Source organism: Protopterus annectens, chromosome 3.part0, assembly GCF_019279795.1.
Source record: "Protopterus annectens isolate FY-2018-M chromosome 3.part0, PAN1.0, whole genome shotgun sequence".
NCBI lineage: Eukaryota > Metazoa > Chordata > Ceratodontiformes > Protopteridae > Protopterus > Protopterus annectens.
Window position 1 is genome coordinate 1,595,275,270 of NC_056731.1, and position 27,963 is coordinate 1,595,303,232.

The 27,963-nt window shown below is 44.4% G+C and overlaps 1 protein-coding gene across 1 annotated transcript in view; it reads left to right on the forward strand.

Moving 5' to 3' along the window:
* MTDH (metadherin) overlaps positions 1-27,963 on the forward strand; it is a 1,697,336-nt gene that overhangs the window by 1,086,005 nt on the left and 583,368 nt on the right. The window contains exon 9 of the mRNA XM_044065932.1: positions 18,891-19,018. Within this exon, the coding sequence (XP_043921867.1) occupies positions 18,891-19,018 (128 nt within the window). The remainder of the gene's footprint in view (positions 1-18,890; positions 19,019-27,963) is intronic.

Below are 27,963 nucleotides of genomic sequence, written 5' to 3' on the forward strand. Positions count from 1 at the left end.
GAACAATGAGAAACAAAGTAATTGACATCTATCAGTCTGGAAAAGTTACAAAGCCATTTCTAAAGCTTTGGGACTCCAGCGAACCACAGTGAGAGCCTTTATCCACAAGTGGAGAAAAACATGGAACAGTGGTAAAACTTCCCAGGAGTGGCCGGCCCACAAAATTACCTCAGGAGTGCAGCAACGACTCATCCAAGAGGTCACAAAAGAACCCAGAACAACATCTAGAGAGCTGCAGGCCTCACTTGCCTCAGTTAAGGTCAGTGTTCATGACTCAACCATAAGAAAGAGACTGGGCAAAAATGGCATGCATGGCAGAGTTCCAAGGTGAAAACCACTGCTGACCAAGAAGAGCATAAAGGCTCGTCTCACTTTTGCCAAAAAACATCTTGATGATCCCCAAGACTTTTGGGAAAATATTCTGTCAACTGACAAAACAGTTGAACTTTTTGGGAGGTGTGCGTCCCATTACATCTGGCGTAAAGTAACACAGCATTTCAGAAAAACATCATCATGCCATTAGTCAAACATGGTGGTGGTAGTGTGATGGTCTGGGGCTGCTTTGTTGCTTCTGGACCTGGGCGACTTGCTGTGATTGATGGAACCATGAAGTCTGCTCTCTACCAAAAAATCCTGAAGGAGAATGTCGGGCCATCAGTTCGTGACATCTAGCTGAAGCGCACTTGGGTTCTGCAGCTGGACAATGATCCAAAACACACCAGCAAGTCCATCTCTGAATGGCTTAAAAAAAAAAAAAAATGTTTTGGAGTGCCCTAGTCAAAGTCCGGACTTGAATCCAATTGAGATGCTATGCCATGACCGTAAAAAGACTGTTCATGCTCGGAAACTCTCCAATATGGCTGAATTAAAACAATTCTGCAAAGAAGAGTTGGCCAAAATTCCTCAACAACGATGTGAAAGACTCATTGCCAGTTATTGCAAATGCTTAATTGCAGTTGTTGCTGCAAAGGGTGGCACAACCAGTTATTAGGTTTAGGGGGCAATTAATTTTTCACATCTGGCCATGCAAGTTTGGATGATGTTCTTCGTGTTTCACTGTTGCAGTCATTACATTTGGGTTATCTGCCTGCAGGTGGCCCTCGGCCAGCCTGAATATCAAAGTCTTGGGTCCTGCATCAGATGCTGTCTCTTCTTCCATGATGTCAGGTCGTCAGGGCTAAAAAGCATGCAGCCGACGCCATTACATCAGTCTTTCTTGCCACGTGGTGCTCGAAGCAGAAGCAGTTCGCAAGTGCCGGTCGGACGACTCCTGAAATTTTCATTTGCAAGTTTCAGAACCGAAGTCTTCAAAAAAACTAAATGCCCCACTGGGGATCTTTTTTCTTGCTCTAAACCAATGTCAGTAAAAGTTAACTATTGTATTACCTGTGGAAAGCAAATACCTCATTAAGATTTTCATTCATACTGTATTCCTTGCTTAGGCCCAGACTACGATGTCCCTCGCTGTCGGTTTTGTGCCTTATTCAATCCTCGAACTATTCACCGTCAATTCATTTTTGCATCAGACTATTTCGGTACTCTGTTTAATTATCCAGAAATGGCTTCGGTAAGCCATCCGACTACCGACATTCCGAAAAAACTTAAAGATAAAGACAGGGATAGACCGCATAGGTCCAAAGCTGCCGACAACGCTTCCGTTAAGCTAGTCGCCAGTTCACCGGTACTCAGTGAGGCGCTTTCACAGCCCCTGATACCCACTACTTCAGATTCGCAGGCCTCTACTGAGACCCATTTGGAGTCCAGTATGCCGCGAGATGCTTCTTCAACTATGGAACTTGCGGATGTCTCTACCTTGGATGGGTCTGGAGCCGCTGTGCAGGCACCGGCTTCTGAGGATGTATTCAGGCCTACTGACTTTCATTTCAAACCAACGTCCAAACCACATGGTCAGGCCCATATGCCTAAAAAACAAATGATAAAAATTGCTGAAGACCTTATTACTTTAATTAGGGGAAGCCAGCCTTCACCCTCTAAGAGCCCTAGAAATGATTTTCCTTCTGATTCTTCTGATCAGGATTCTGAAATTTCTGTTTCTTCTGATTACCAGGATTTGCCCTTATCCACCTATGAGGATTCTGATGCAGAGGACTCCATACCCTCTGCTTCCCCTCCAGAAGATTTTTCTTTTGGTGAAACCTTGCACACTCTTAGGGAGCGTTTCCGCTGAGAAATCCAGGATTACTCTGACTCCAAAAAGAGGCTTAGGGAATTCTTACTCCTCCCTCAACGCAGGCCTTTAGCTATCTCTCCTGTCATGGACATTGTAGATGATGCCTTCTTGGAATCTAGCCTGGCCCCAGATACTTTACCACCAGCTCCCAGGAAACCTGACAGATATTACAGAGTACCTGACTCTCACAAGTTCCTTTTCAAGAATCCTACTGTGGACCCAGAGACCATTTCACAGGGGCATAAAGGCATTAAGGCTACTACTGCCAAAGACCATACCCCCTCTGATAGAGATTCTAGAGCCTTGGACAGATGGGGTAAGAAGGTATACACTTTTGCTACTTTGGACATTAGGGCCTTAAACTGCCAGTTTCATATGTTAAAGTATCAGCAGCATATTATTGGACTACTTAAACAGAAAATTATGTTGACTCCTGACTGCTGAAAATAAAGAATTACAGGATTTAATGCATTCTGCTGAACAAGGTGGTAAACATACTTTGCACTGTGGGTTTGACTGTTTAGAAGCATCTTGCAGGGCTGCTGTCACTGGGTCTGTTCTTAGAAGGCATGCTTGGCTTAAGGAGCAAAATTTGCCAGATCATGTTAAAGCTAAATTACTGGATGCTGCCTTGAATCAAGACTGCCTGTTTGGCAACAAAGCAGAAGAATTACTTAAAAAGATGGAGGAAAAAGCTAAATCTATGCAAACTGTTAAAAGATTTCCCGCAAGTACAGCCTCCCAGATTTAGTAGGCATTGGCCTTCTAAGAATTGGTCCTTTCCTGTCTCTTCCAGGCCTTCTCAATCCAAACCCAGGAACAGCAGACCACCTAGGCTGCAGTCTCAAGGTACTCACAGGCCTAAGCAGTGGGGGGCTTCCACTTCCAAAGCTGGAAGTAGTAAGACACCCCCCTATGGAAAACTGTCACAATGATGATTTGACCTTAAACCTTCCAAGCCCTGCTCAACTGCCTGCTCTCTTAGGGGGAAAGATCGCCCTGCATGCAAAAAACTGGGAACTCATTTTCCAGGATGAATGGGTTTTAAATGTAGTTTCCCAAGGATACAGATTCCACTTCCACACCTTACCAACCCCAAATGGTTGGCCAGACCTACCCCCAAATCAGTGGGCAGAGGCTCAGCAGCAGGTTCTCTCTCTTCTAAGTATAAGGGCTATTCAACCTGTCCCAGCAGAAGAAAGGGGACAAAGTTTTTACTCGACATTTCCTGGTACCCAGAAAAGACAGCTCCTGGCGTCCTATCCTGGACCTCTCTATTCTAAATACCTTTTTGTTAATCCCAAAATTCAAAATGCTAACTCTTCATCAGCTGCTTCCTGTGCTAGGCAAAGATGCCTGGTTGGCAACCTTAGACTTAATGGAAGCTTACCTGCACATTCCAAAAAGGGAATCTTGCAGGAAATACCTACGATTCAGAGCAAGCTACATGCACTATCAGTTCTCTGCACTTCCCTTTGGCTTATCTACTGTACCCAGGGTATTCACAAAGTGCCTAGCTCCAGTCATTGCATTTTGCAGGCAAAGAAATATTCAAATATACCCATACCTGGACGATTGTCTAATTCAGGCAGAAAGCCAGGACATGCTACTAAATCATCTGGCATTTGTAACGAAACTGTTAACCTCACTGGGGTACACCATAAACAAAAAGAAATCTCATCTAGTACCCTGCCAACAAATTGTATTCCTGGGAGCAAGCTTGAACACAACTTCCCACATGGCTTACCTCATGCCAGAGAAACAAGTTTGACAGCCTACTTCAAACTACTGGCCATAAAGACCCAGCTATCTGCAAGGAAAATCCTGCAAGCCCTGGGGTTCATGGCCTCTTGCATTCTACTAATTCCATATGCAAGACTGCATATGAGGAAACTACAGTGGCATCTAAAAAGCCTGTGGTATAAACATTCTCAGGACCTGGAATCAATGATCCCTATCATTCCTTGTATAAAGATAGAGTTCCTTTGGTGGGCAGAGGCCTGCTACCACAACAAGGGACTGCCATTCACTCTACCCCCTGCCACCCAAACCCTAACAACAGACGCATCAGACTATGCATGGGGGGCTCATTTGGTAGGGCAGGGCATTCAGGGCAAATGGAACCCTAGTCGAATGCACCTGCATATCAATCAAAAAGAAATGTTAGCTGTACATAATTCCCTGACAGCCTTCAAAGACCACATTCTTCCAGGACAATTATTGGTAAAGACAGACAACACCACTGTTATGTGGTACATAAACAAGCAGGGAGGACTCACTCGTATCCCCTCTGCAGACTAGCCGTGGCTCTGTGGAACACAGCCGTGAGCTACCAAGTGCACCTACAAGCTCAATTCCTGCCAGGCAAGCTAAATTCACTGGCAGATGACCTAAGCAGAAGTCTCATGGACCCACACGAGTGGAAACTGGAACCAAAGATGTTCTTCATGTTTCACTGTTGTAGTCATTACATGTGGGTAATCTGCTTGCAGGTTGCACTCAGTCAGCCTGATTAACAAAGTCTTGGGTCCTGCACATTCTTCCAGGAAAATTATTGGTAAAGACAGACAACACCAGTGTTATGTGGTACATAAACAAGCAGGGGGAACTCACTCGTATCCCCTCTGCGGACTAGCCATGGCTCTGTGGAACACAGCCGTGAGCTACCAAGTGCACCTACAAGCTCAATTCCTGCCAGGCAAACTAAATTCACTGGCAGATGACCTAAGCAGAAATCTCATGGACCAACACAAGTGGAAACTGGAACCAAAGATATTCAACATTTTGAGAAACAAATGAGGGAACCCAGAGATGGACCTGATGTCCTTCAAGAATGCAACTGCAGTCATAACATGTGGGTTGTCCTGCCTCAGGCAGCCCTCGGTCGGCCGGATTCCAAAGTCTGGGTCCGACGTCGGCTGATGTCGCATTTCTCTCCGACGTCAGAGCGGCTGGAGTACATAAGCATCAGCCGACGCCATTTTCTTCAGTCTTTCTTGCCGCGCGGTGCCCGAAGCAGAAGCAGTTCGCAAGTGCCGGTCGGTCAGCTCCTGTATTCTACGATACCGAAGTCATCAAAAAAGCTAAGTACCCCGTTGGGGACCTTTTCTTGCCTCAGCCGATGTCAGAAATTACTGAAAAAGTTAACAATTGTCTTTTTTGTGGTAAACAAATACCTCATAAGGATTTCCACTCTTACTGCCTCCCTTGCCTGGGCCCAGACCACGACGTCTCGGCCTGTGTAGCCTGTGCTCGCTTCAACAAGCGCACTCTCAGGCGCCGGGCGGAGTTCGCTGAAGACTTTTTCGGTGATAAATTTGCTTATACCATGCCGTCGGATCTTCCGACATCGCAAACTCCCAAAAAGCGAAAAGACCGGGACCGACATCCTCGGCCCGTGTCTACTTCCGACTCCACGCCAAAACCTAGCGCGAGTGCTCCGGTTCCCGCTGAGACGGTCTCTCCACCGCTCCGAACCGAAGACACCGCATTACCGACGACTCCGATCCCAGACATTACTCCGCCAGTTATAGATTTTCCTCCGGATACCGAAACTGAGGATATGCCCGAGACCATTGCTGTAGACAAGGTCACTCCTGCACGTGGAGCTGCCAGGCCCCCGATGGCCATGTCTATTAAGGCCTACACTAGGGCTAAGGCAGCCAGCAAAACAAAGCATATTACTCCTAGAGCCTTACCTCAGCCAACTCCGGAGACACAAATTATGTCCATGGCTGCTGATTTAATTTCCATGATTAGAGGTTCGCAGACCCATCCTGAGAGAGCATCCCAGCCTCCTCCTGATAAAAGGCTCTTCCAGACTTATGAGAAACGCTAGGACTTTTCTCTAGAAGCCTCAGCACAGGCCCTTAGCTATTCCCCCTTTACTTGATGTTCTGGATGATTTGTATTCTGATTCTAGTGCTACCCCTGATACTCTCCCTCCTGCACCAGCCAAGCCAGACAGGTATTACAGGGTCCCAGAAACACATTCCCATTTATTCAGGGCCCATACTGTTGATTTGGAAACCATTTCACAGGGGCCTAAAGGAGTTTCAGCCTCCACCTCAAAAAATCCTTTGCCCTCCAACAGGGAAGCAAGGTCATTAGAGAGATGGGGTAAAAAGGTTTACACTTCCACTACTTTATCTATGAGAGCCTTAAATTGCCCTTTTCATATGTTCCAATATCAGGATTATCTTTTAGAAGATTTACAAAAAACACTGGCTACTCCTGATCCTTTAGACAGGAAGTCTTTGCAGGAAGCTGTACATAACATTCAGCAAGTAAGCAATCACTTCCTGCAGTGGGGATATGATGCACTGGAAGCTTCATGTAGGGCAGCTATGACAGGGGCAGTGATGCGAAGACATGCTTGGTTAAAAGATCAACCTCTACCAGATCATGTAAAATCAAAACTTCTGGATGCACCTCTGGAAAAGAACAAGCTTTTTGGTGCAAATGCTAAGGATGTGCTAAAGACCATCGAAGAAAAAGCAAAATCAGTTCAAACTGTAAAGGATTTCCTCCAGGTTCAACCCCCCAGATTCAGTAGGAATTGGCCTTCAAAAAACTGGTCCTTTCCTAATCCAGAAAAGTTTCAAAGGGGTAAGAACAGACGTGGCTGAGGAAGAGGCCAATACAGAGGCCCTTACAGGGGACGTCAATGGCAGCCAGGAAACCAAAGAGGTGAAGCAGGGGTTTCTCCTGCCCAACAACCACAATCTCAATGACTTTCCTTTACTACCGCCTACCAGGGAACAACTAGAAGCTCCCTTGGGCGGAAAATTATCTCTGTTTGCAGAAAACTGGCACAGACTGACAAAGGACAAATGGATTTTGGACATTGTAGACCGAGGGTACAGGTTTCATTTCCATACCTTACCAAGGAAACAAGGCATGCCAAATCTACCACAACATCAAAGGGTAGAGGCTATCAAGCAAATCTCTCTGCTAACTCAAATGAAAGCAATAGAAAGAGTTCCACAACAAGAACAAGAACAGGGGTTTTACTCAAGACTGTTCCTTGTTCCAAGAAAAGAAACTCAATGGAGACCAATACTGGACGTGTCCGCATTAAACACTTTTCTCATAGTACCGAAGTTCAAAATGCTGACTCTACAGCAACTCCTTCCCATGCTGGGCAAGGAGTCATGGCTGATCACTCTGGACCTCAAGGAGGCATACCTGCATGTCCCTATCAGACACAGTTGCAGAAGATACCTCAGATTTCTTGCAGGGCCAGAGCATTATCAATTCTCAGCATTGCCATTTGGCTTATCTACTGCGCCCAGAGTGTTTACAAAATGCCTGGCTTCAGTAATTGCTCATTGCAGGCTCCAGGGTATACAAATCTACCCGTACCTGGACGACTGCCTCATACAAGCGGACGACAAATTGATGTTGACAAAAAATCTGGAATATGTCACACAATTACTTCAAGCTCTGGGATACACAGTCAACTTCCAAAAGTCAAGACTGCAGCCATCCCAGCAAATAATCTTCTTAGGAGCCAAACTAGACACAGCCTCTCAAATGGCTTACCTGACAGAAGACAAGCAAGAGAAGTTAACTCAATACTTCAAAGGTTTAGCAAAACTCACCCAGATGACTGCAAGGAGATTCCTACAGGCCCTGGGTTACATGGCATCCTGCATTCTACTGGTTCCATTAGCAAAACTACACATGAGAAAGCTTCAATGGTACCTAAAAAGCGTTTGGTCTCAGCACAGCAACAACTTGGAGACAATCATACCACTCATTCCATGCTTACAAAAGGAATTCCAATGGTGGGCTTCGGTGAGCCAGGAAAACACAGGTTTATCTTTTAAAAAACCACAGATAACACAGACCATGACTACAGACGCCTCAGACCTCGGATGGGGAGCACACATGGAAGGCAGGTGTATACAAGGACAATGGTCTCCAAAGGAAACACATCTGCATATAAATCAAAAGGAAATGCTGGCAGTAATGCATGCTATCGAGACCTTTCAGAACCAACTCCAGCAAGGCCACTTAATGATAGGGACAGACAACACCACTGTGATGTGGTACATAAACAAGCAGGGGGGCACTCATTCTTACCCCCTTTGCAGACTGACAATGCAGCTTTGGGAGAAATCACTGAGTCTAAACATCCAGTTGCAATCACAGTTTGTTCCAGGAAAAGACAATGTGTTGGCAGACAGCCTAAGCAGGAAATTCACAGATCCACACGAGTGGAGGTTGCATCCGAAGGCTTTCAGACAACTCACTTCGACATGGGGCAAGCCAGAGGTGGACCTATTTGCCTCTCACCTCAATCACCTACTACCAAAATTTTGCACAAGGACATACCATTCAAAGGCTTGGAAAATAGATGCTCTTTCATTCAACTGGAACTCCCTAGCAATCTATGCATTCCCACCTCTGCCACTGATGACCTCAGTATTACTAAAGATCAAAGCAGAGAAGCCCAAGGGAATATTAATAGCTCCGGATTGGCCAAGACAACACTGGTACCCACTACTACTGAGCATATGTCACACCAGGAGGTGGGCCCTCCCTCAGTGGCCCCAACTTTTGATTCAGCACAATTTCGAAACACTGCATCCAAACCTTCAGACTCTGCAGCTAACAGCCTGGGAGATCCCATAAATGAATTCAACTTACCTCTCTCCAAGGAAGTTCAGCGGATACTAACAGAGGCTCGAAGACTGTCCACCAGAAAGGTTTATTTAGCAAAGTGGAAAAGATTCAGCAATTGGAATACCAGCAAAGGGCATGATGCATCATTACTGAACATCCCACTTATCTTGGAATATTTGGCAGATTTGTTACAGAGTGGTCTCTCATATTCTTCAATAAAAATACATGCATCTGCTATTTCAGCTAGATACAACACTGATCCTCCTGTTTTTTCTCACCCCTTACTAAGACAATTCCTCAGGGGAATCAAGAACATTAAGCCACCAAGAAAGGCCCCAGTGCCAGCCTGGGACCTCAATTTTGTCTTAGAAAAACTGACTCTACCTCCTTTTGAGCCAGCAGCTTCAGCTGACTTGCAATTTCTCTCATGGAAAACAGCCTTCCTGTTGGCAATTACCTCAGCAAGAAGGGTTTCGGAACTACAGGCCCTAATGGCAATACCACCCTTTATTATTTTTCACAGAGATAGGGTTTCATTAAGGACCAACCCTACCTTTATGCCAAAGGTGGTATCTAGGGTTTCTCTAAATCAAGCCATTCATCTGCCTGCCTTCTTTCCCAATCCTGAGAATAAGGGGGAAAGGCTTTTACATACTTTGGACATTCATAGACAACTTCGATACTACCTGGACAGAACAAAGGCCAGTAGGAAGTCTGAACAGCTTTTTGTAGCTTACGCCCCTGCAGTCCAAGGAAAAGCTATTTCAAAACAGACTATTTCTAAATGGATTGGGCATTGCATCAGATTCTGTTATTCCTTTCATGGAAAGACTGTTCCAGCCTATGTCAGACCACATTCCACCAGAGCTACAGCCACCTCTACAGCATTTTTAAGAGGGGTGCCTACAAAGGACATTCTAGAAGCTGCTACATGGAGCTCCGTGCATACATTTTCAAAACACTACAATCTCCCCCTATATTCCAGATCCAGAGCAGGCTTTGCTTCGGCAGTCCTGCAGGGTTTGATTGCCACACCATCTCTTTCCTAGAGCATACCTCCTCCCCCAGCTAAGCTATGGTATTCTACCCACATGTTATGACTGCAGTTGCATTCTTGAAGGACATAGTACAGTTTTGTACCTACCATAAATGTAGATGTCCGAGAGACATGCAACTGCGGTCGGGTTTTCCCTCCCTCCATACCCCTCTATGCTTAGGGTCCACTCCTATCCCCCTCACTCTTTGCTGGGGATATCTGTTATGGTGTATTTGTTTTATTACTCATGTATGTGTTTGGAATCCTGTTTATGTCTACCAATTTGATTACAGCCTTCCTTGGAGGGCACCTGGCATCTGGGGCAAGAAACACTGAAGAAAATGGCGTCGGGTGATGCTTAAGTACTCCAGCCGCTCTGACGTCGGAGAGAAATGCGACATCAGCCGACGTCGGACCCAGACTTTGGAATCCGGCCGACCGAGGGCTGCCTGAGGCAGGACAACCCACATGTTATGACTGCAGTTGCATGTCTCTCGGACATCTACATTTATGGTAGGTAGAAAACTGTACTTTTGCCTCCCCTCAGAACTACCAATTGGACAAATTCTGCACAAGGACTCCCCACAGACAAGCTTGGAAAGTGGATGCCCTGTCCTTCACCTGGAAAAGCTTCTTAGTTTATGCATTTCCCCCTCTGCCTCTTTTCTCGAAAGTTCTGCTAAAGATCAAACAGGACAAACCAAGGACAATACTGATTGCACCCGACTGGCCATGCGGGCACTGGTACCCCGCTTGTGCAGTATGTCACTGCTAGAACCATGGCACCTGCCTCAGACCCCTTCCCTGCTGTCCCAGCAGGAGGGCCAGATTCTGCACCCCCAGCTCCAAACCCTGAAACTTGCAGCTTGGCTAATTACCTGAGCTCTCCAATAGCATCCCTCAGTAAGCAGATGCTAGATGTCATTCTGGAGGGCAAGGAGGCCTAGTACTAGAAAATCCTATGCTGAAAAGTGGAAAATATACTGTTCCTGGAGCCAGACTCAGGGGATGGGCACAACAATGCCCAGCTTACCGCATATTCTTCAATACTTAACAGAGTTGTTCCACAGGGGCCTGTCCTCTTCAATTAAAATTCATGCCTTAGCCATTTCAGCACATTATAATACTGAGCCACCCCTCTTCTTTCACCCCCTGCTGAAACAATTCCTCAGAGGGGCCCAAAATTTAAGACCACCCAGGAGAGCCCTTACTCCAGCCTGGGACCTTAACTTTGTATTGGAAAAGCTCAGTCTACCTCCTTTTGAGCCAGTTACAACTGTAGAGTTGAAATTCCTTTCTTGGAAAACAGCCTTCCTTCTAGCCATCACTTCAGCAAGAAGAGTGTCTCAATTACAGGCCTTCATGGCAATGGAGCCCTTCATCATCTTCCATGAAAACAGGGTGTCCCTCAGGACCAATCCTTCCTTCATGCCCAAGGTGGTATCCCGTGTGGCCCTTAATCAGTCCATTCATTTGCCAACCTTCTTCCCTAATCCACAGAACAAAGGAGAACAAATACTGCACTCTTTGGACCTGCACAGACAACTTAGATTTTATTTGGACAGGACTAAGCCTCTCAGAAAAACTGAACAGCTGCTTGTTGCCTTTGCTGCAGGGGCAGAGGGGAAGGCCATTTCAAAGCAAACTATTTTAAGTGGATAGGCCATTGCATTCATTTCTGCTATACGCACTATGGAAAACCTACCTCACGGGATAAGATCACATTCCACCAGGGCTGCATCTACTTCTACAGCCTTTCTCAGAGGTGTCCCTACGAGGGACTTCCTAGAAGCTGCTACCTGGAGCTCTGTACATACCTTCACTAAACATTACCACTTGCCTGTTTTTTCTAAATCCAGAGCTGGTTTTGCCACTGCAGTCTTGCAGGGCTTAATAGCTGGTCCTAATGCTCTCTAACTGCCTCCTCCCTTCCTTAGCTTTGGGAATCTACCCAAATGTAATGACTGCAACAGTGAAACACGAAGAACATAGTACAGTTGTGTACACTTACCATAAATGTAGATGTTCGAGTGTATTCACTGTTGCAGTCCTGGTTACCTTCCCTCCAGCCCCCTGACTTCTCTTGGCTATACCTTTCTTCTTCTTTAGTGTATTTCAGCTTTCTGGTGTATTTGCTTTTTGTTGGAGGTATAACCTTATATATAATTGCTTCCATTATGGGGGCACCTGACATCTGGGGCAAGAAAAACTGATGTAATGGCATTGGCTGCATGCTTTATACCCCTGACGACCTGACGTCATGGAAGAAGAGACAGCATCTGACGCAGGACCCAAGACTTTGGTTTTCAGGCTGGCTGAGGGCTACCTGCAGGCAGATAACCGAATTGTAATGACTGCAACAGTGAATACACTTGAACATCACATTTATGGTAAGTGTACACAACTGTACTGTTTTTTCCTTAATAAATAGAATCATCACTTAAAAACTGCATTTTTTTGTTCGCTTGGGTTATCTGTGTTTACAGTTTATATTTGTTTGATGATCTGAAACATTTAAGTGTGACAAACATGCAAAAAAATAAGAAATCAGGAAGTGGACAAACACTTTTACATTGCACTGTAGGTAATCTTTTATGTTATTTATTTTTTTTTTCGTTTGTCTTATGTCCTTTTTTCCTCCATGTCATATAGCTGTCAAGCCCTCATACCATAGTTCTCAATCCCCAGTCTGGACCAGGGGAGCCATACATGCCCCGAGTGGTAGTCCACTTGAGAGGCTATCATCAACATGCTCATGCAGGAACTTGATTCCATACCTTTACCTCCATCTTCTGCTTTTATGTTGGTGGGACTAGCACCTGTGATCCCATAGCCCCACATGGCTGACTCACATCCAGACCGGACCATATGGAGACCATTCCTTTGCTTCCCCAGACCCAGGGAACAACAGAGAGAGAGACATTTCTAATGTATCCATAACCCCCCTTCCTGCATAGCTAACACTAGCATTACATCACCAGAAGGATTTCTCTTCTCCCACACACATTCCCACAAGGACTCTGTCATCAGTTTGGGATACCATGTCTACCTCCGTTATCCTTGGCCAGTGATCATGCCTTCACTTGTATTGGAACAGTGGCTGACCAGAACGCCCCCCCCCCCCCAACCAACCAATGGTTGAGATAGGCACATTCTCATCCATCCCTACCCACTTGTTCCCGTTTCCAAGCGGTTATTTCAACTATGGTTGTCTGTGGTGTAGTCAGGGCTTTATCCTTCCATGCTACAGAGCCAGGTCTTTATTCCTTGTTTCACTATTTTAAATGGGACTTATATTAATTGGAATGACAGGTATACACATTTATTTAAGTACTATGGATTAGGCTTTGTTTATAATGTGTTTGTCTTCTGATGGTAGTTTTAACACTAGCTGCATATAGTGATGATCCTGCCCGTCACAGGTTGTAAGTTAGTCAAGGTTCTGGTGACTTAGTTATCTAGTACCTACTGGCGAGCCAGAGCTTAAGACAAGCTAAGTTGTCTTTGGCACAAAGTTAAAGGAGCTCTTAAAATCTGCTCATCTTTAAAGAATCCATCCTTCTCCATGGAATTTCATCTTCACAATTGACAGGCTTGCCTGCCTCCCATTTGAAATGTGCGTTTGTGCAACATTGAAAATGTTTGTTCTGCTAGCCATCACCACTGTTCATATTATGTTTGAGCTTTTCTGGTCTTTAACAGAGACCATGTGCTCTTTGGACCAACCCACAGTTTTCACAAGAAAGTAGCTTCCCATTTTACCCTTAGCCATTTTGTTAATTTCTCTATTGCTGGGGCAGAAAACAGGAGTGGGAACATTTTTTAACTTAGGTATGTATTGCCATCGTAAGTTTTCACCTGAGGCAAGTACATGAGCTTACGGAGACATAACATTTGTTTCATTTGTATTATCAGTCATTATACAAGCTGTTTCAATGTGAACTGCCAACTTCATCCATTTTTGCTGTCAGGCAACTCATCTTTCTTTAAAAATGATGATGTCAGAAGCATGACTTCTTACAGTGCTTTATTCAGAAATGTATGTATGTGCAGCTGACATTTTTGCCATAGATGTTTGCTCCTCAGCCACAGCCTTCACCAGGCATTATTGTCTCTACTATGACTGAGTTTTAGCTTCCTTTTTTGCTTGTGTACTTGGGAACCTTGCATTTTGATCCTCTGATATGTTAAAACCCTCTGGTTCCTTCCACCATTGTGAACCCTGCTTTAAATTCAGTCCATTTACAGGCCCGCCAAAGATGTCACATTGTGAGACATAATAGGTGCATTCGTATTGTATCTGTTCATAGGTTGATACTAGACTATCTGCCCTAGGGCATTTACAAGACTAGCCAGAGTGTGTTTGGTTTTCACCACCCTTCTTAGATTAGTTGAGTGTGCCTCTGTATAGTAGGTCACAGAAGATAGCCCATTTATGGTTAGTTTACCGTGCCTCTGTCTAGCAGTGACACAGAAGAGATCCCAGGGGTAAATTTACGATCTCCCATCCAAACGTCAAGATTCTTCTTGAAGAGGGTCATTGAGGGGCTCTGTCTGACATGGATTTGGATTTTGTTCCAGAGTGAGAGGAGCCTCTGGGATATGAATCTGTCCCTCCAGCATGTTCTATTTATTTCTGTGCTGAGGTTTAAGTCACTGGAGTGTGTAGTTCTGATGGATTTGGATTTCTTGAGGTGGAGCATGTCCATTAATTCTGGGTTGGACATGGCTTTATACGTCAGGCACAGATTGCCTCTGAGTAGGCGGTAAGCAACTGAGTAGAGCTGGAGTATCTTTAGCCTAACTGCGTAGGGCATCTGTTTGAGTCCCTTGATCCTCTTGGTGAGGTACTTTTGGGGTCTTTCTAGTTGTAGCAGGTGTCTGGTAAGGTACATCCCAAATGGGGCATTGTATTCAATTATGGGCCTGATGAGTAGAGGGGCACATTGACCTCTCTTGTTCTAGATGTGAACCCCTTTGTGATAAGGTAGGCTATATAGAATGTTTTTGTAACCACTTTGGCAATGTGATTGTCAAAGGAGAGATTGCAATCTACTTGGGTCCCCAAATCCCTAATTACTTCTTCCGTACTTAATGGATTACCACCTATGTGGTAATTTGTGGGCACTTTGTTTTTCCCAAAGGGGATGACTATGCACTTTTTGGCATTTAGCTTTAGGCCATGGCTCTAGCACCAGTTATCCGTCTCTGTGAGACCTTTTTGGAGGATGCTTGTGTCAGCCGGCGAGTCGATTATGGCCCCCAGTTTGCAGTCATCTGCAAACTTTGTCCGCCATAGTCCTCCTGTGTTAGCCTGTACCTCAGAGAAATATATACTGAACAAGAGAGGTCCCAGGACTGAGCCTTGTGGGACGCCACTTGTAACTGGTTTAGAGTCTGACATGGCACCTGCAATTCTGACCATGTGGGTTCTGTCCCTAAGCCAGTTTGCAACCCATCTTGTGACATAGGGGTTGATATTTAAGCTGGTGAGCTTATTTATGATTCCCGATTGGGGTATTGTGTTGAAGGCTTTTGCAAGGTCAAGGTAGGCTGTGTGGACTACCTTCCCTTCGTCTATGGCCTTGGTGACTGTTTCAAAGAAATTGACCAGGTTCAAGAGGCAAGATCTGCCCTTAACAAAGCCGAATTGGGTAGGATCCAATGTTTGGAGGTTCTCAATGTCTTTGTTTATGAGTTCCATGATGATACGCTCCATAGCTTTGCAGACCAGGCTAGTTAGGCTTATAGGGCGATAGTTTCCGGTGTCCATTGTGGCACCACCTTTATGGAGTGGGACCACTGTTGCTGTACGCCATTCTTTGGTACATATCCTGTTGTACGGCTGAGACTGAACAGTGATTTTAAGTGAGGGTACAGTTCTTCTTGGAGCTCATGTAAAACGCAGCCCGGGACACCGTCCGGTCCCATTGATGCTGTGCTTTTTGCTTTGGAGAGGGCAGCTCTCACCTGTGCATCTGTGATGTCAGGGAGGCTACACTCTGTTGGGCTAGTCATTTGCTCATTTGGGAGTTTGCACTGAACCTGTCTGCCAGGATGTTGGCAATGTCTGTGGGTTCAGTGTATTTTTTGTCATTTTGCACTAACTCAGAGCATATCTGGGAGTTTCCACCCATGTTTCTGACATAACTAAAGAAAGCCTTGTGATAATCTTTAGCGTCTTGTGCAATTTTTCTTTCGAAGCTAGCCTTAGATGATTTTATGAGGGATTGTAGTTTCTTCCTAATACTGATCAGAGTTGCCTTCCCTTTCAGGGATTTTGCTCTATCATGTAGTAGCTTCCTCCTTCTTTTGTACAGCTTATTTATGGCTGGGGTCCACCAGACAGGTCTCCTGCCTTTGGATGAGTGTGTCTTGGTTTTATTTGGGATAGCACGATCCATGCATTCCTGTAGGTATCCATAGAATGCGTTTGTAAAGGATTCTGCAGTTTGGGCCATATTTTCCACTGGCCCTGGGGCTCTGAAGGATTCCACCTCGGTTTTGAGAAGTGGGAAGTTTGCTTTTGAGAAGTTTTTGACCGTGGTTTCCTTTGCTGGGGGTGGGGACGGGATATGGATGTCCATAGTGATTAATTTATGGTCAGATCTTACCAATGAGGGGTATACCTCTGGTATGGAACATAGAGTCCCCATGTTGGTGATGATTAGGTCCAATATGTTCTCCCCTCTTGTGGGAGTGGTGACCAGTTGTTCCATAGCATTTGAGTTTATAAATTCTAGGAACCGTTGGGCTAGGGTGTTGGGGCTTGAGTAGTGCTCCCAGTCTATGTTTGGGTAGTTAAAGTCACCCAATATAATGGCATTTGGAGAGACCTTCATATTCTCCAGTGTCTTCAGGAAAGCCGAGTGGGGTTCCTGAGTTTGGGAGGGTGGTCTGTAGCAGGCTACAAACTGGAAGGCAGTTTTGCCCACTGTTAGTTGCACATGGATGGTCTCAGATGCTTCGTGCAGTGCCACTAGCCTGGAGGTATGGGTATCTTTGATGAATATGGATACTCCCCCTCCTCTTGTGGTTCGGTCCAAGTTTTGGGGCCGAAAAGCATGGTATGAGGTATAGCCTGGTAGTGCTGGGGTGCACTCGGGAGCCTTGAACCAGGTTTCTGTTACCTCACAGATATCTATATTCTCCATACTGAGGAGAGCCTCGAGTGCATGCATCTTGAGGTTTAGACTTCTGGCGTTGAGCAGCATTACCCTTAGTTTCTTTTTCCTTGTGTTGATCTGTGAGGGGGACCCCCTTTGGTGGATCTTTGGTACCTTCCTGCGCTTGTGTGGTGCATCTTTTCATCCAGCCTTGGCTGTTGTCTATCACTATGGGAAGTCTGTACTTGTGTCTTGTAAACAACTATTTAAGCTTTTTTTCTCAAAACTGCACTTAGGCAAGTGGCACTAAAGCTTCGCCTCCTCTTATCCTTATAACTCTTTCATTGTGTCTTTTTGATTTCTAGGAAATGTGGTTATACTGTGATTGAGGGTGAACTGTTGGGCTAAAGGGCAAAGCACACTGGCCAAGTCCAGTGTGTAACATGTCTGCATGTGCAAGCATAGGGCTGATTCTCTCCTTATTCTCTCTTGTGACTGGAAGCTTCAGAAAAAAACATGCCAAACTGGTTTGGAATTGTGGTTTTCGCAGATATGGATCTACCAAATAGGGTCTGTCGATCACTTCATATAGGATCATAGGAGGTTACTAGGCTAAAGGCCCCAGGACCTTTAAAACCCTAGCCAAGTTCAACCCGTGTTCTCAACGGTGTCTGGTTCAAGCAGACACTAAAATCTGCACCTGCTGCCCCTGTCCAAGAAGGACACAGGTGGAATCCCTGGGGTGAATTTCCGGTTACCCATCCATTCGTCCAAATTATGCTTGTTCTTGGGGTGGGGCAACCTCTGTTTGACAAATCTGTCTCTCCAGCAAGTTCTGTTTATGTCATGTACCAGGTTAAGGTCCTTTGAGCGAGTGACCTGTATGCCATTTGACTTGCAAATGTGCAGCATTTCCATTAAAGCTGAGTCAGAGATTGCTCTATATGCAAGGCACAGGTTGCCTTTGAGCAATCTGTTCAACAGACAGAATTGTTATGCTTATGTGTTTTAATGCTGGTATTATTCTCTAAATTGAACATGATTTGTGTAAGATTAATTTAGACCAAATATACCTATAACAGACAGTAAATAATTTTAAAGTCTCGCATCACGATCCATATCCCATTTTCTTCAGCTTTTTTTTTTTTTGTAAATTTCCTTTGAACTCCTCCAGCCTTCTCAGTTGTCCTCTTATATAGGCACATAATTCCAATAGAGATCTGCAGGTTTTAAATACTAGTGTAAATATACTTTCATCCCTTGTCGATCATTTTAACAAATAGCCCATATGTCTAGAAGCTCTGGCTACTATGACCTCAGAGTAAGACTTAGGAATGCTGAAAACTTTAACATTTCTTTTAAGTCTTTATATTCCTAGACTTCCTCCAATTGGGAAACCATCATCTATAAAAATGATAATCTTACGTTCTTTGCCTAGTTGCTAACTAAGTTTAGATATTCATTTAACTCATCTATGTCAGTAGGTTTTTGTAGTATAAATCCAGTTTTACAGTCAGCGTGCTTTGATATGCAGCATTTTTTGTTCTTAGGAAATGTTGATAAGACGAAATTGAACAAGGCAGACCTAACACAGATCCCGTAGGAACGCAAGGCTTTACATCTGTATAATTAGAGTGGAAACTCTGAATGTTATGAAAATGTCTATCTTTTGTTAGTATACTGACTATACCCGTGAAACTGTAGGTTTGGTATTGGATGACAATTCTTGTTTTGATATTGTGTATTTGTGTGTGTGTGTGTTATTCACTGGTCCCACTAGGCATATAGCCTGTTTTACAGGAGGTGCACAGTTTAGCAGTTTGAGAAAGAAATATCAAAGTATTTTCTAAGAACTGCACTTAGGCAGGTGGGCACTAAAGCTTTGCTTCCTCTGATTATGCTGACAACTCTTATATTTCTATTTTAGATGGGCTTTCGTCTGCAGATCCAAGCTCAGATTGGAATGCTCCTTCTGAGGAGTGGGGGCACTGGGTGGAAGAGGAAGCTGCTCCTTCTCCACAGATTGAGGAACCTGTGACTTCAGAGGTTCAAAAGGTTAGTACACTTTTTGTCTGTAGAACAAGGGTAGGATGTGGTGACCTTACAAACTTTTCTGCATGTAAAAAGCTCAACAGTCTTGTTATAAAACATGAGACTTCCATTGTGTCATATGCTTGTGGACAGTTTAGTGATTTTTGTTCAGTGTTGTGGCAAATAGGGAAAGGATAGTTACTCCAACTGTTGTTGATGTGGAAGTAGGTTATAATTATAACAGTCATTAAACTTTTTCTCATCTTGCTTTATTCGCTGGTTGTGGCTTAAATGGCTCTTCAGAACCTGCCCTGGAGCTTTTGGTTAATAAATATTAAGTAAACAGTGTGTACCTTTTTACAGCTGTTATATGGATGGATGATTGGAATTTTCTATTAAGACTGTTTAGAAGAGGCTAATAATTCCCCACAGTGCACAGAGGAATGCTGTCTGCACCATACTGTTAGCAGCTGCTTGCAGGCAATTCTCACTGTTCCTTCAGCACTGGGGATTGCTTAACTGAGAGACCATCGTTGGTTGTGTTTCATGTAATTGTGCCACTGAATCTGTTGCATTTGTTGCACAATTAAACAGCCCAGCAGTACATTCAGAGGTTCAACTATTCATTTTTAATCCGGTAAAAATCATAGTAAGCTGAATTGCCTTCTTTGTAGGAGTGATGTAGGATAACTCTCTGGTTAAGTGCCTTTGTTAGGGTTGCACATGCACAGTATTCAGTTGGAAGAGTAAGGGATTCAAATTTAGGATTATAGGATAAACCTTGTTAGCTGCTCCCATAGCGTTAATCCTCGGCACTAAACAGGCAATGGTTCTTTGGACCAGTCCAGATGCTACACTAATAAATATTAAGCAAATTGTTAAAGTTAAATGTGCCCTTTTTCTTCGAAGTCGTTAGTGAAATTTTTGTATTTAGACTACAATTAAGAAGGGAGTCCTTCCAAATCTGATGCAGGCATTAACTAACCTTTTCACCAGGACAGGCATTTAAAATCTGCCAAGGTTTTGCTGTCCTAAAGCCAATTTCCTTTATTTTAATCATACTGTTTACTGCTTTTGTAGATGAAAAAGGTGGTCATTTATCCTCTGCTGTCCCATTACCTGATTTTTCAGACGATACTCCCCTGGTGTAAAAAAATAAAATCACCCAAAATGGTTATGCTAACCCCCTTTTTTGACCAGAACAGAAGTGATTTTTCCTTGCTTTGACAGATTTTCCTCACAGTTCCCCAACTTCTTTGAGCTATATACGTAGCTTTTTATAGTAGAAGTAAGGCTTCATTGTCTGTGAAAACATAGTTTTTTGGTCTGCATCAGCTGGTCACCATGCAGCATTGTTTGGGGAGTCAGAGATAGTCTAAGATGCCATCTAAGAGTTTGCCTAACTTTTCAAAGTGAAAAAGGTTGACCATTTGGAATGCTGTAAAGGGGTTTGGCCCATTCTTATGTACACATATTTATTCTTTTACCAGGTACGTCGGTCGTCAACTGATCCTTTTCAGCAGTAACCCAAGCTTCATAAGGGGTAGCTTTGTAGATTTACATTGAGCAGTATACACTCTATAATACACTAACTGATACATATATAGTTTATTCATGACAAATATTTTGAGCCAGTCAGAACATTTTGACAATCCAAACTCTTAAGGATATAGGAGCATTTCAGTGGTAAGCACATTATGCAGTTTACAGTGACTTACTATGCGAGCAAGGAGTCTATGTACCATTTATTATATTAATCAAGTATTAAACATTCCAACTTGAGGTATAATTTGTGAAAAGTATTTACATATTTATAAATGCACATAAGTTGTTTTTCATGATAATCACTGCTGCACTAGTCTAAGCAAGGATATAACAGCCGGCCAGCATCTAAAGATGTTCTTTGTGTTTCACTGTTGCAGTCATCACCTATGGTTTATCCCTGCTGTGGTAGCCCTCAGCCAGCCCAAATACCAGAGTCAAAGTTTTTGTGCGTCGGCTGCTGTCGCCTGTAGTATGACGTCAGGTCATCAGTACTATAAAGCAAAACAGTCGATGTCATTACATCAGTTTTTCTTGCAATGGAGCCTGTAGCAGAAGCAGTTCGCGCGAATGCTGGTCGGTCGCTACCAGTGGTTGAATTTCAGCAGAAAACATCTAAAGCTAAATACCCCATTGGGGACCCTTTTTTCTTGCTCTAACCGATGTCTGAAAAAGTTAACAGTTGTCTCACCTATGGAAGCCAGATCCCACACCGAGACTTTCATTCTTACTGCATCACTTGTTTAGGCCCAGACCATGACATCCCTTGTTGCTGGTTCTGTGCATTCTTTAATGCAAAAAACATTCGCTGTAGAGCTCATCTAAAACTAGGTGGAAGGCTCACCCTCTTCAAGGGCAATTGGGTCTCTATAACCAAGGACCAATGGGTATTAAAAATCATTTCTCAGGAATACAGATTCTCCTTCAGTGAACTCCCAATCCCAGGAGGGTACCCAGACCTCCCCCCAAACCAGTGGGCAGAGGTATTAAAACAGGTAAAAATCCTAATATCCCAGGTGGCAGTAGAACCTGTCCCTCTGGATCAAACAGGGAAAGGTTTTTACTCCAGACTATTTCTTGTTCCCAGAAAAGAGGGCACTGGCACCCCATCCTGGATCTATCCAAAGTGAACACTTCCTTGGTGGTCCCCAGATTCAAAATGCTAACCTTGCAGCAGCTTCTGCCTATGCTCGCACAAAATGCGTGGCTGATGACACTAGACCTAAAAGATGACTACCTCCACAATCCCATCAGGGAATCCTGCAGAAAATTCCTGCGCTTCAGAGCAGGCAATCATTACTTTCAGTTCTCTACACTGTCCTTTGGCTTATCTGCTGCTCCCAGAGTATTCACCAAATGCTTGGCCCTGGCTGTAGCATTCTGCAGACAGAGAAATACACAGATTTACCCTTACCTGGACGACTGCATCGTTCAGACGAACAGCAAAGAAAAGCTGCTCCAGGATCTTCTCTTTGTCAAAGAACTACAGACTTTCCTAGGGTTAACCATCAACGAGAAAAAAATCAAAGCAAAACCCCACCAGAAAAATTGTTTTCCTGGGAGCTGTGCTAGACACAGCTACCCTAATGGCCTTCCTTTCCCCAGAAAAGCAAAGTTTCCTGCCTCTCTACTTCACCTAGCTGGCTTTCAGAAGTCACCTCACTGCAAGGAAGTTCCTGCAAGCCCTGGGATACATGACATCTTGCATTCTTCTCATCCCTCTCACCAGGCTGCACATGAGAAAACTTCAGTGATACTTAAAGAACCTTTGGTGTCAGCACTCTCAGCCCCTAGTGACTACTCTCCCACTGGTCACTTGCATAAGGGTGAGCAAAGGCCTGTGCCATGAACAAGGATCTTCCCTTCATTCTCCACCCTTCCGGCCAGACAATCACCACCGATGCCTCAGACATAGCTTGGGGCACTCACCTAGCAGGCAGGTGTACCCAAGACCTTTGGAATGCCCAGCAACTTCACTTGCACATCAACCAGAAAGAAATGATGGCAGTGCAAAATGCTCCGACTTCCTTCCAACCCCATCGCAGGCCAGGGGTCCTCCTTATGAAAACAGACAACACCACAGTAATGTGGTACATCAACAAGAAGGGGGCACTCAGTCTTACCCCCTGTGCAGGTTAGCCATGAGTCTGAGGTTTACAGCCACCTCCATGGGGCTACACCTAATTGCCCAATACTTACCAAGGAATAACAACACACGGACAGACCACCTAAGCAGAAACTTACTGGACCCCCACGAATGGCAGCTCCACAGAGAAATCTTTCTGGAAATCACCCAGGAGTGGGGGACCCCAGAGGTTGACGTCTTTGCTTCCCACCTCAATCACCAGCTGCGCAGTTTTGTACCAGGGAGCATCACCTCCTAGCATGGAAGGTGGATGCCTTGACCTTCACCTGGAGCTCCCTCTTTGTGTACGTATACCCACCTCTGCCCCTTCTTCCCAAGGTTCTGATCAAAATAAGAGAGGAGAGACCAAAGGCCATCCTCATTGCTCCAAGCTGCTCCCTCTAAGGTCAGACCTCTTGACCCAGGAGAGGGGGAAGGTACTGCTCCCAGACCTACAGACTCTCAAACTTTCAGCATGATTCATACACTAAAAACTACCGTATTTCTTTGTAAATAAGACCTAACCAGATAATAAGGCCTAGCATGGTTTTCCAGGGTGGTCCAAAAATAAGCCCCAGTTAAAATCGTCAACAACACACGAACGTGTTGAATTATAAAATAATATTCTTGACACCCATTGACTGAGGTTATCGCACTCTGCTTGCCATTTTTGGACCATTCGGACAGCCAACTTCTTCTCTTTGCAGAAAGCTGTAAGATTCTTTCCCTGGGAGTCCTCCACAATTCTTACTGTAACCCTAATCATCACTCACACTTGACTGTTGAGATCCTTGGCCCATAGACACTGGCAGGTGTACTTTGATCGGTCAAAGTACAGATAAGGTACGTAAAGCACACGCACTTTATAATGAACGGCTGTGGTTGTGTTTTCTCTTCTTAGCCGGTGCCATTGTGTGTTGCCACTCCGGTCTCGTAAGTCGTCAATTACCCCCCCCCCCCAGACAAGATGAGTGCAAAAAGAAAGAGCTATTCCGTCGAGTACAAAAAAGGAATCATGGAGGACTCCCGGGGAAAGAATCTGATGGCTTTCTGCAAAAAGACGAAGTTAGATCTCCGAATGTTCCGAAAATGGTGTGTAGTGTATGATAACCTCAGTCAACAGGCCGACGAGGGAAATGCTAAGAAGTGCACGTGTGGCTCAGGTCAGCAACCATTATTTCCTGAGCTGGAAGACATCATCTGTGAATGGATTGCTAACAGGAGAGCAAAGGCTTTGGTTGTGCGCAGGGCTGATATTCAAGCATTTGCCCTTGCAATGGCACCACAGTTAGAAATATCCCTAGAAGAATTCAAAGCATCCCAACACTGGCTGGATGGTTCCTTCAGTGATATGAATTGTCTCTAAGAAGATCAACAACACTGTTCAAGCTGGAAGATATTGAAGTTATTAAACATGCACTTGCATTCAAGTCCTTGGTTGATGGCATCGACTTTTCTAAATACCAACTCTCCATCATGATTGCTATGGATGAAACTGCAGTGTTTATGGGCCAAGGATCTCAAACAATTGTTCAGAGGGGTGCCTCGTCAATCTACATTCCCTCCACTGGTTATGAGAGTACAAGTGTTACCTGTATTTTGGCAATTCATCCAGATGGAAAGAAAACCCCACCTCTAATCATTAGTAAGGGCAAGAAAGATAAGATTGAATGTGTTTCAGGCATTTACATTCTTGAAACCGAAAATGCCTGGTGCACACAAGCAGTTATAAGGAAGTGGGTCTATGTAATGCTGCCACTTGTTTTGCGAGGTGGCGAAAGAGGTTAGTTGGTTTGGGATTCAGCCAGCACTCACTGCGCTAAAGAAATCAAGAAATTCCTTGCATGGAGAAGAATATATCAAATGATTCCCACAGGAATGACTACCTATCTCCAGACTCTTGATATTGCAATAGGCAAGCCATTCAAGGACCATTTGCACATAGAACTCAATGACTACATTGAAAATAGAAAGGAGAGAAATCTGCATTGAAAGTTTGTGAAGCCTAGCCTGTAAGACGTGACTTGGTTGAAAAATTCATGGGATAAAATCACTGACATCTGTGTTGCCAATGCACTACGAGCAGGCTACTTGGGCAAGCAGTGCTCATTTAAGGAGCGCTCTATTGCTAGGCATGACAGATTGGGGCCAATGGTTCTACAGGAAATGGAGTTGCAAGAAATTCAGGGTGGAATTCAGGGGTTGGAGACTTATGACAGTGTTCCAGAAGATGGTGACAAATTACTGTATTTGAATAACTTTTCCATTATTAGGGCAACAGGATGGATTGCTTCTGCTTTGTTTTATTCCCCTCCTCCAATACACATATATTGAGATTTTTCTGCTATTTCTGTTAAGCATGAATTATTGCACTGTGAAAGCCAAGGTGTAGATATTCTGAAGCTGAAATGTTTGTTGCACTGTTTATGTAGATTTCTCACACAACTATTAACGCGTTACTTAGAACTGTTGTCCAATAACAGAAAAGTACCAAATGTCAGTTTGTGTACATGAATAAATGTCGATTTTTATACATGAATAAATGTAGATTGTTGTATGGTGGGGGTAAATAAGACATCTCCTGATAATAAGCCCTAATGCGTATTTCGGTAGAGGAAAGAGTATAAGACCCTGTCTTATTTTCGGGAAAATACGGTAACAAGAAGTCACTGTTAAGCAAACAGGTCCAGGACATCATCACAGGGGCGAGAAGGCCCAGCACAAGAAAGTCTTATGCAGGAAAATGGAAAAGATTCTGCTCGTGGAGACAATCAAAACGGGGCAGTACCTCCCAACCTTCCATCCCTCTCATCCTGGATTACTTAACAGAGTTGCTCAATAGTGGCCTCTCCCTCTCCTCTATTAAAATCCATGCCTTTGCCATCTCTACCCATTATGATTCAAACCCACCCCTCTTCTTTACTAGCTATCACCTCAGCCAGAAGGGTCTCAGAACTTCAAGTTCTCATGGCTGTTGAGCACCTCATAATTTTCCATGCAGAGTCTCCCTAAGGACTAATCCCTCCTTTATGCCTAAGGTGGTATCTGATGTGGCCCTTAACCAAGCCATACACCTTCCCACCTTCTTTCCCAACCCTCAAAACAAGGGGGAACGAATTCTATGCTCACTAGACGTGCACAGACAACTCTGATACTATCTAGATACTATCTAGACTGCACTAAGCCATTCGGAAAAACTGAACAACTTCTGTTTCTTGTAATCTCTGCCCCAGGAGCAGAGAGGAATCCCATCTCCAAACAAATCATTTCCAAATGGATATGACACTGTATCCATTTTTGCTATAAACTACATGGGAAACCAATCCCTAGGTAAATCCGTACCCTCTCCACTAGGGCAACCTCCATTTCCAATGCCTTCCTCAGAGGAGTACCTACCGGGGACTTATTGGAAGCGACCACCTGGACCTCTTTTCATACCTTTACAAAGCATTACCACCTACCTCTCTTTTAGAAGTCTAGGGCAGGGTTTGCCTCTGAAATTCTGCAGGGCCTCCTGACCCATACCTTGGACACTCTATGTGTCGCTCCACCCTTGACAACTTTGGGAATCCTCCCACAGGTGGTGATTGCAACAGTGAAACACGACGAACATAGTAGAGTTGTGTACACTTACATAAATGTAGATGTTCGTGTGTATTCACTGTTACAGTACATATATATATATATATATATATATATATATATATGAGGGTTCGTGGTCTGCACTCTTGTGGGAGGAGAGGCTGGACTTTGCCCTTCTGAGCTGGGAATTTCTGGATAAAGGCTTATAGTGCCTGCATATTTGAACTGTTTCTTACTGAAATTGGTACACCTTGTTTGCTGTAGCATAGACTAGATCCAGGCCTGCTGAATCTAGCTTTGTTTGTATGCTTGTTGTTTCCCTGAAACGCTAATTCCACATAAAACGCGGCTTTTCAGCGCTTCTGTGGATCCCTAGTGATATCTGCATTGCTTACTGTACTTATTTCCTTGTTTCACTTGAAAGAAAGTTACTGTTTGTCGTTTTTGCATTTAAGTTACCTGTAACACATTGCATTTAAGTTACCTGGCACTTGCTCACTAAGTCAGCACTAAACAATTAAAAGCACTACACCCTCACAAACTCCCCTTGAGTACCTTGTTCCCCATTGGCCCTTTTTTTTTCAATGATAAAGGAATTCCCAATACTATTTTAGCATGTCCAAAAGTCAGTTGTCAATCTCCTCTCCAGTCCTGCTGGTGAATCTGGGAATCTTGAGGCAATGTTACAACTGCCTCATGTACACAGACAACCCTCTCCTCCTCCCAAAAAATTCCAACACGTGAGAGATGCAACCATATAGCCATACTGGAGGCAAAGCTCTCTCAACTCAGTACTGGCGAAACCAATCAGGAGGAGAAGGAAACCACACTCACTACAATTCCAGTCTCACATAGACCTACCACAACAGCAAACCAAACACATAAACACACAAAAACATACTCGGAGGCTCTAAATAAAAATCTGTCTAAGCAGCAGAGACCTCCAAAGCAGACACCCAAGCAACCACTACCCCAAAACAAAACACGGGCAACACATCGCTCACAAAGCCAGTGTGCCGAACAGTCGCAGCCCTTAAGGCTAAACAACTCACCCGATACACTTGTAATAGGTGACTATCATCAGGCACACTGACGTCCCGCTCACCAGGCTGAACAAGGAGAAGGTCACGGTGAGCTGCCTGTCGGGCGCTAGGATCCGCCACATAACACAAGCACTCAGGTCACTCCAAGGCAAGTACAAATATGACTCAGTCATTGTCCATGCTGGTGTGAATGACCTGAGACGTACCTCCCTGGACTACATGAAAAGAGACATAGAGGAGCTATCTGAGCATGTAGCCCAGGCCGGTATGACCCTGACCTTGAGTAGCATCTTACCCTCACCAAGAATGATGCCACAATATGAAGACAAGATGATCAATTTCAACAATTGGCTTAAGTATTGGTGTCATTCAAATGGGATCCAATGCCTGTCAGCCTGGGATGATATGCTCGACAAGCCACGATGCTTTGCTAAGGACGGCTTGCACCTGTCACACCTGGGCTTTCGGATATTGGCAAAGGCTCTTGCTACCCCCATAGTGCCTTTTTTAGGCAAGGCTCAAAAGACAAACCCACCTCCATAGGTATCACAAGGGATAAGAAACTAAGAGTAATGCTACTCAACGCCAGAAGTCTAAACCTCAAGATGCACGCACTCGAAACTCTCCTTAGCATAGAGAACATCGATATCTGTGCAGTAACAGATACCTGGTTCAGG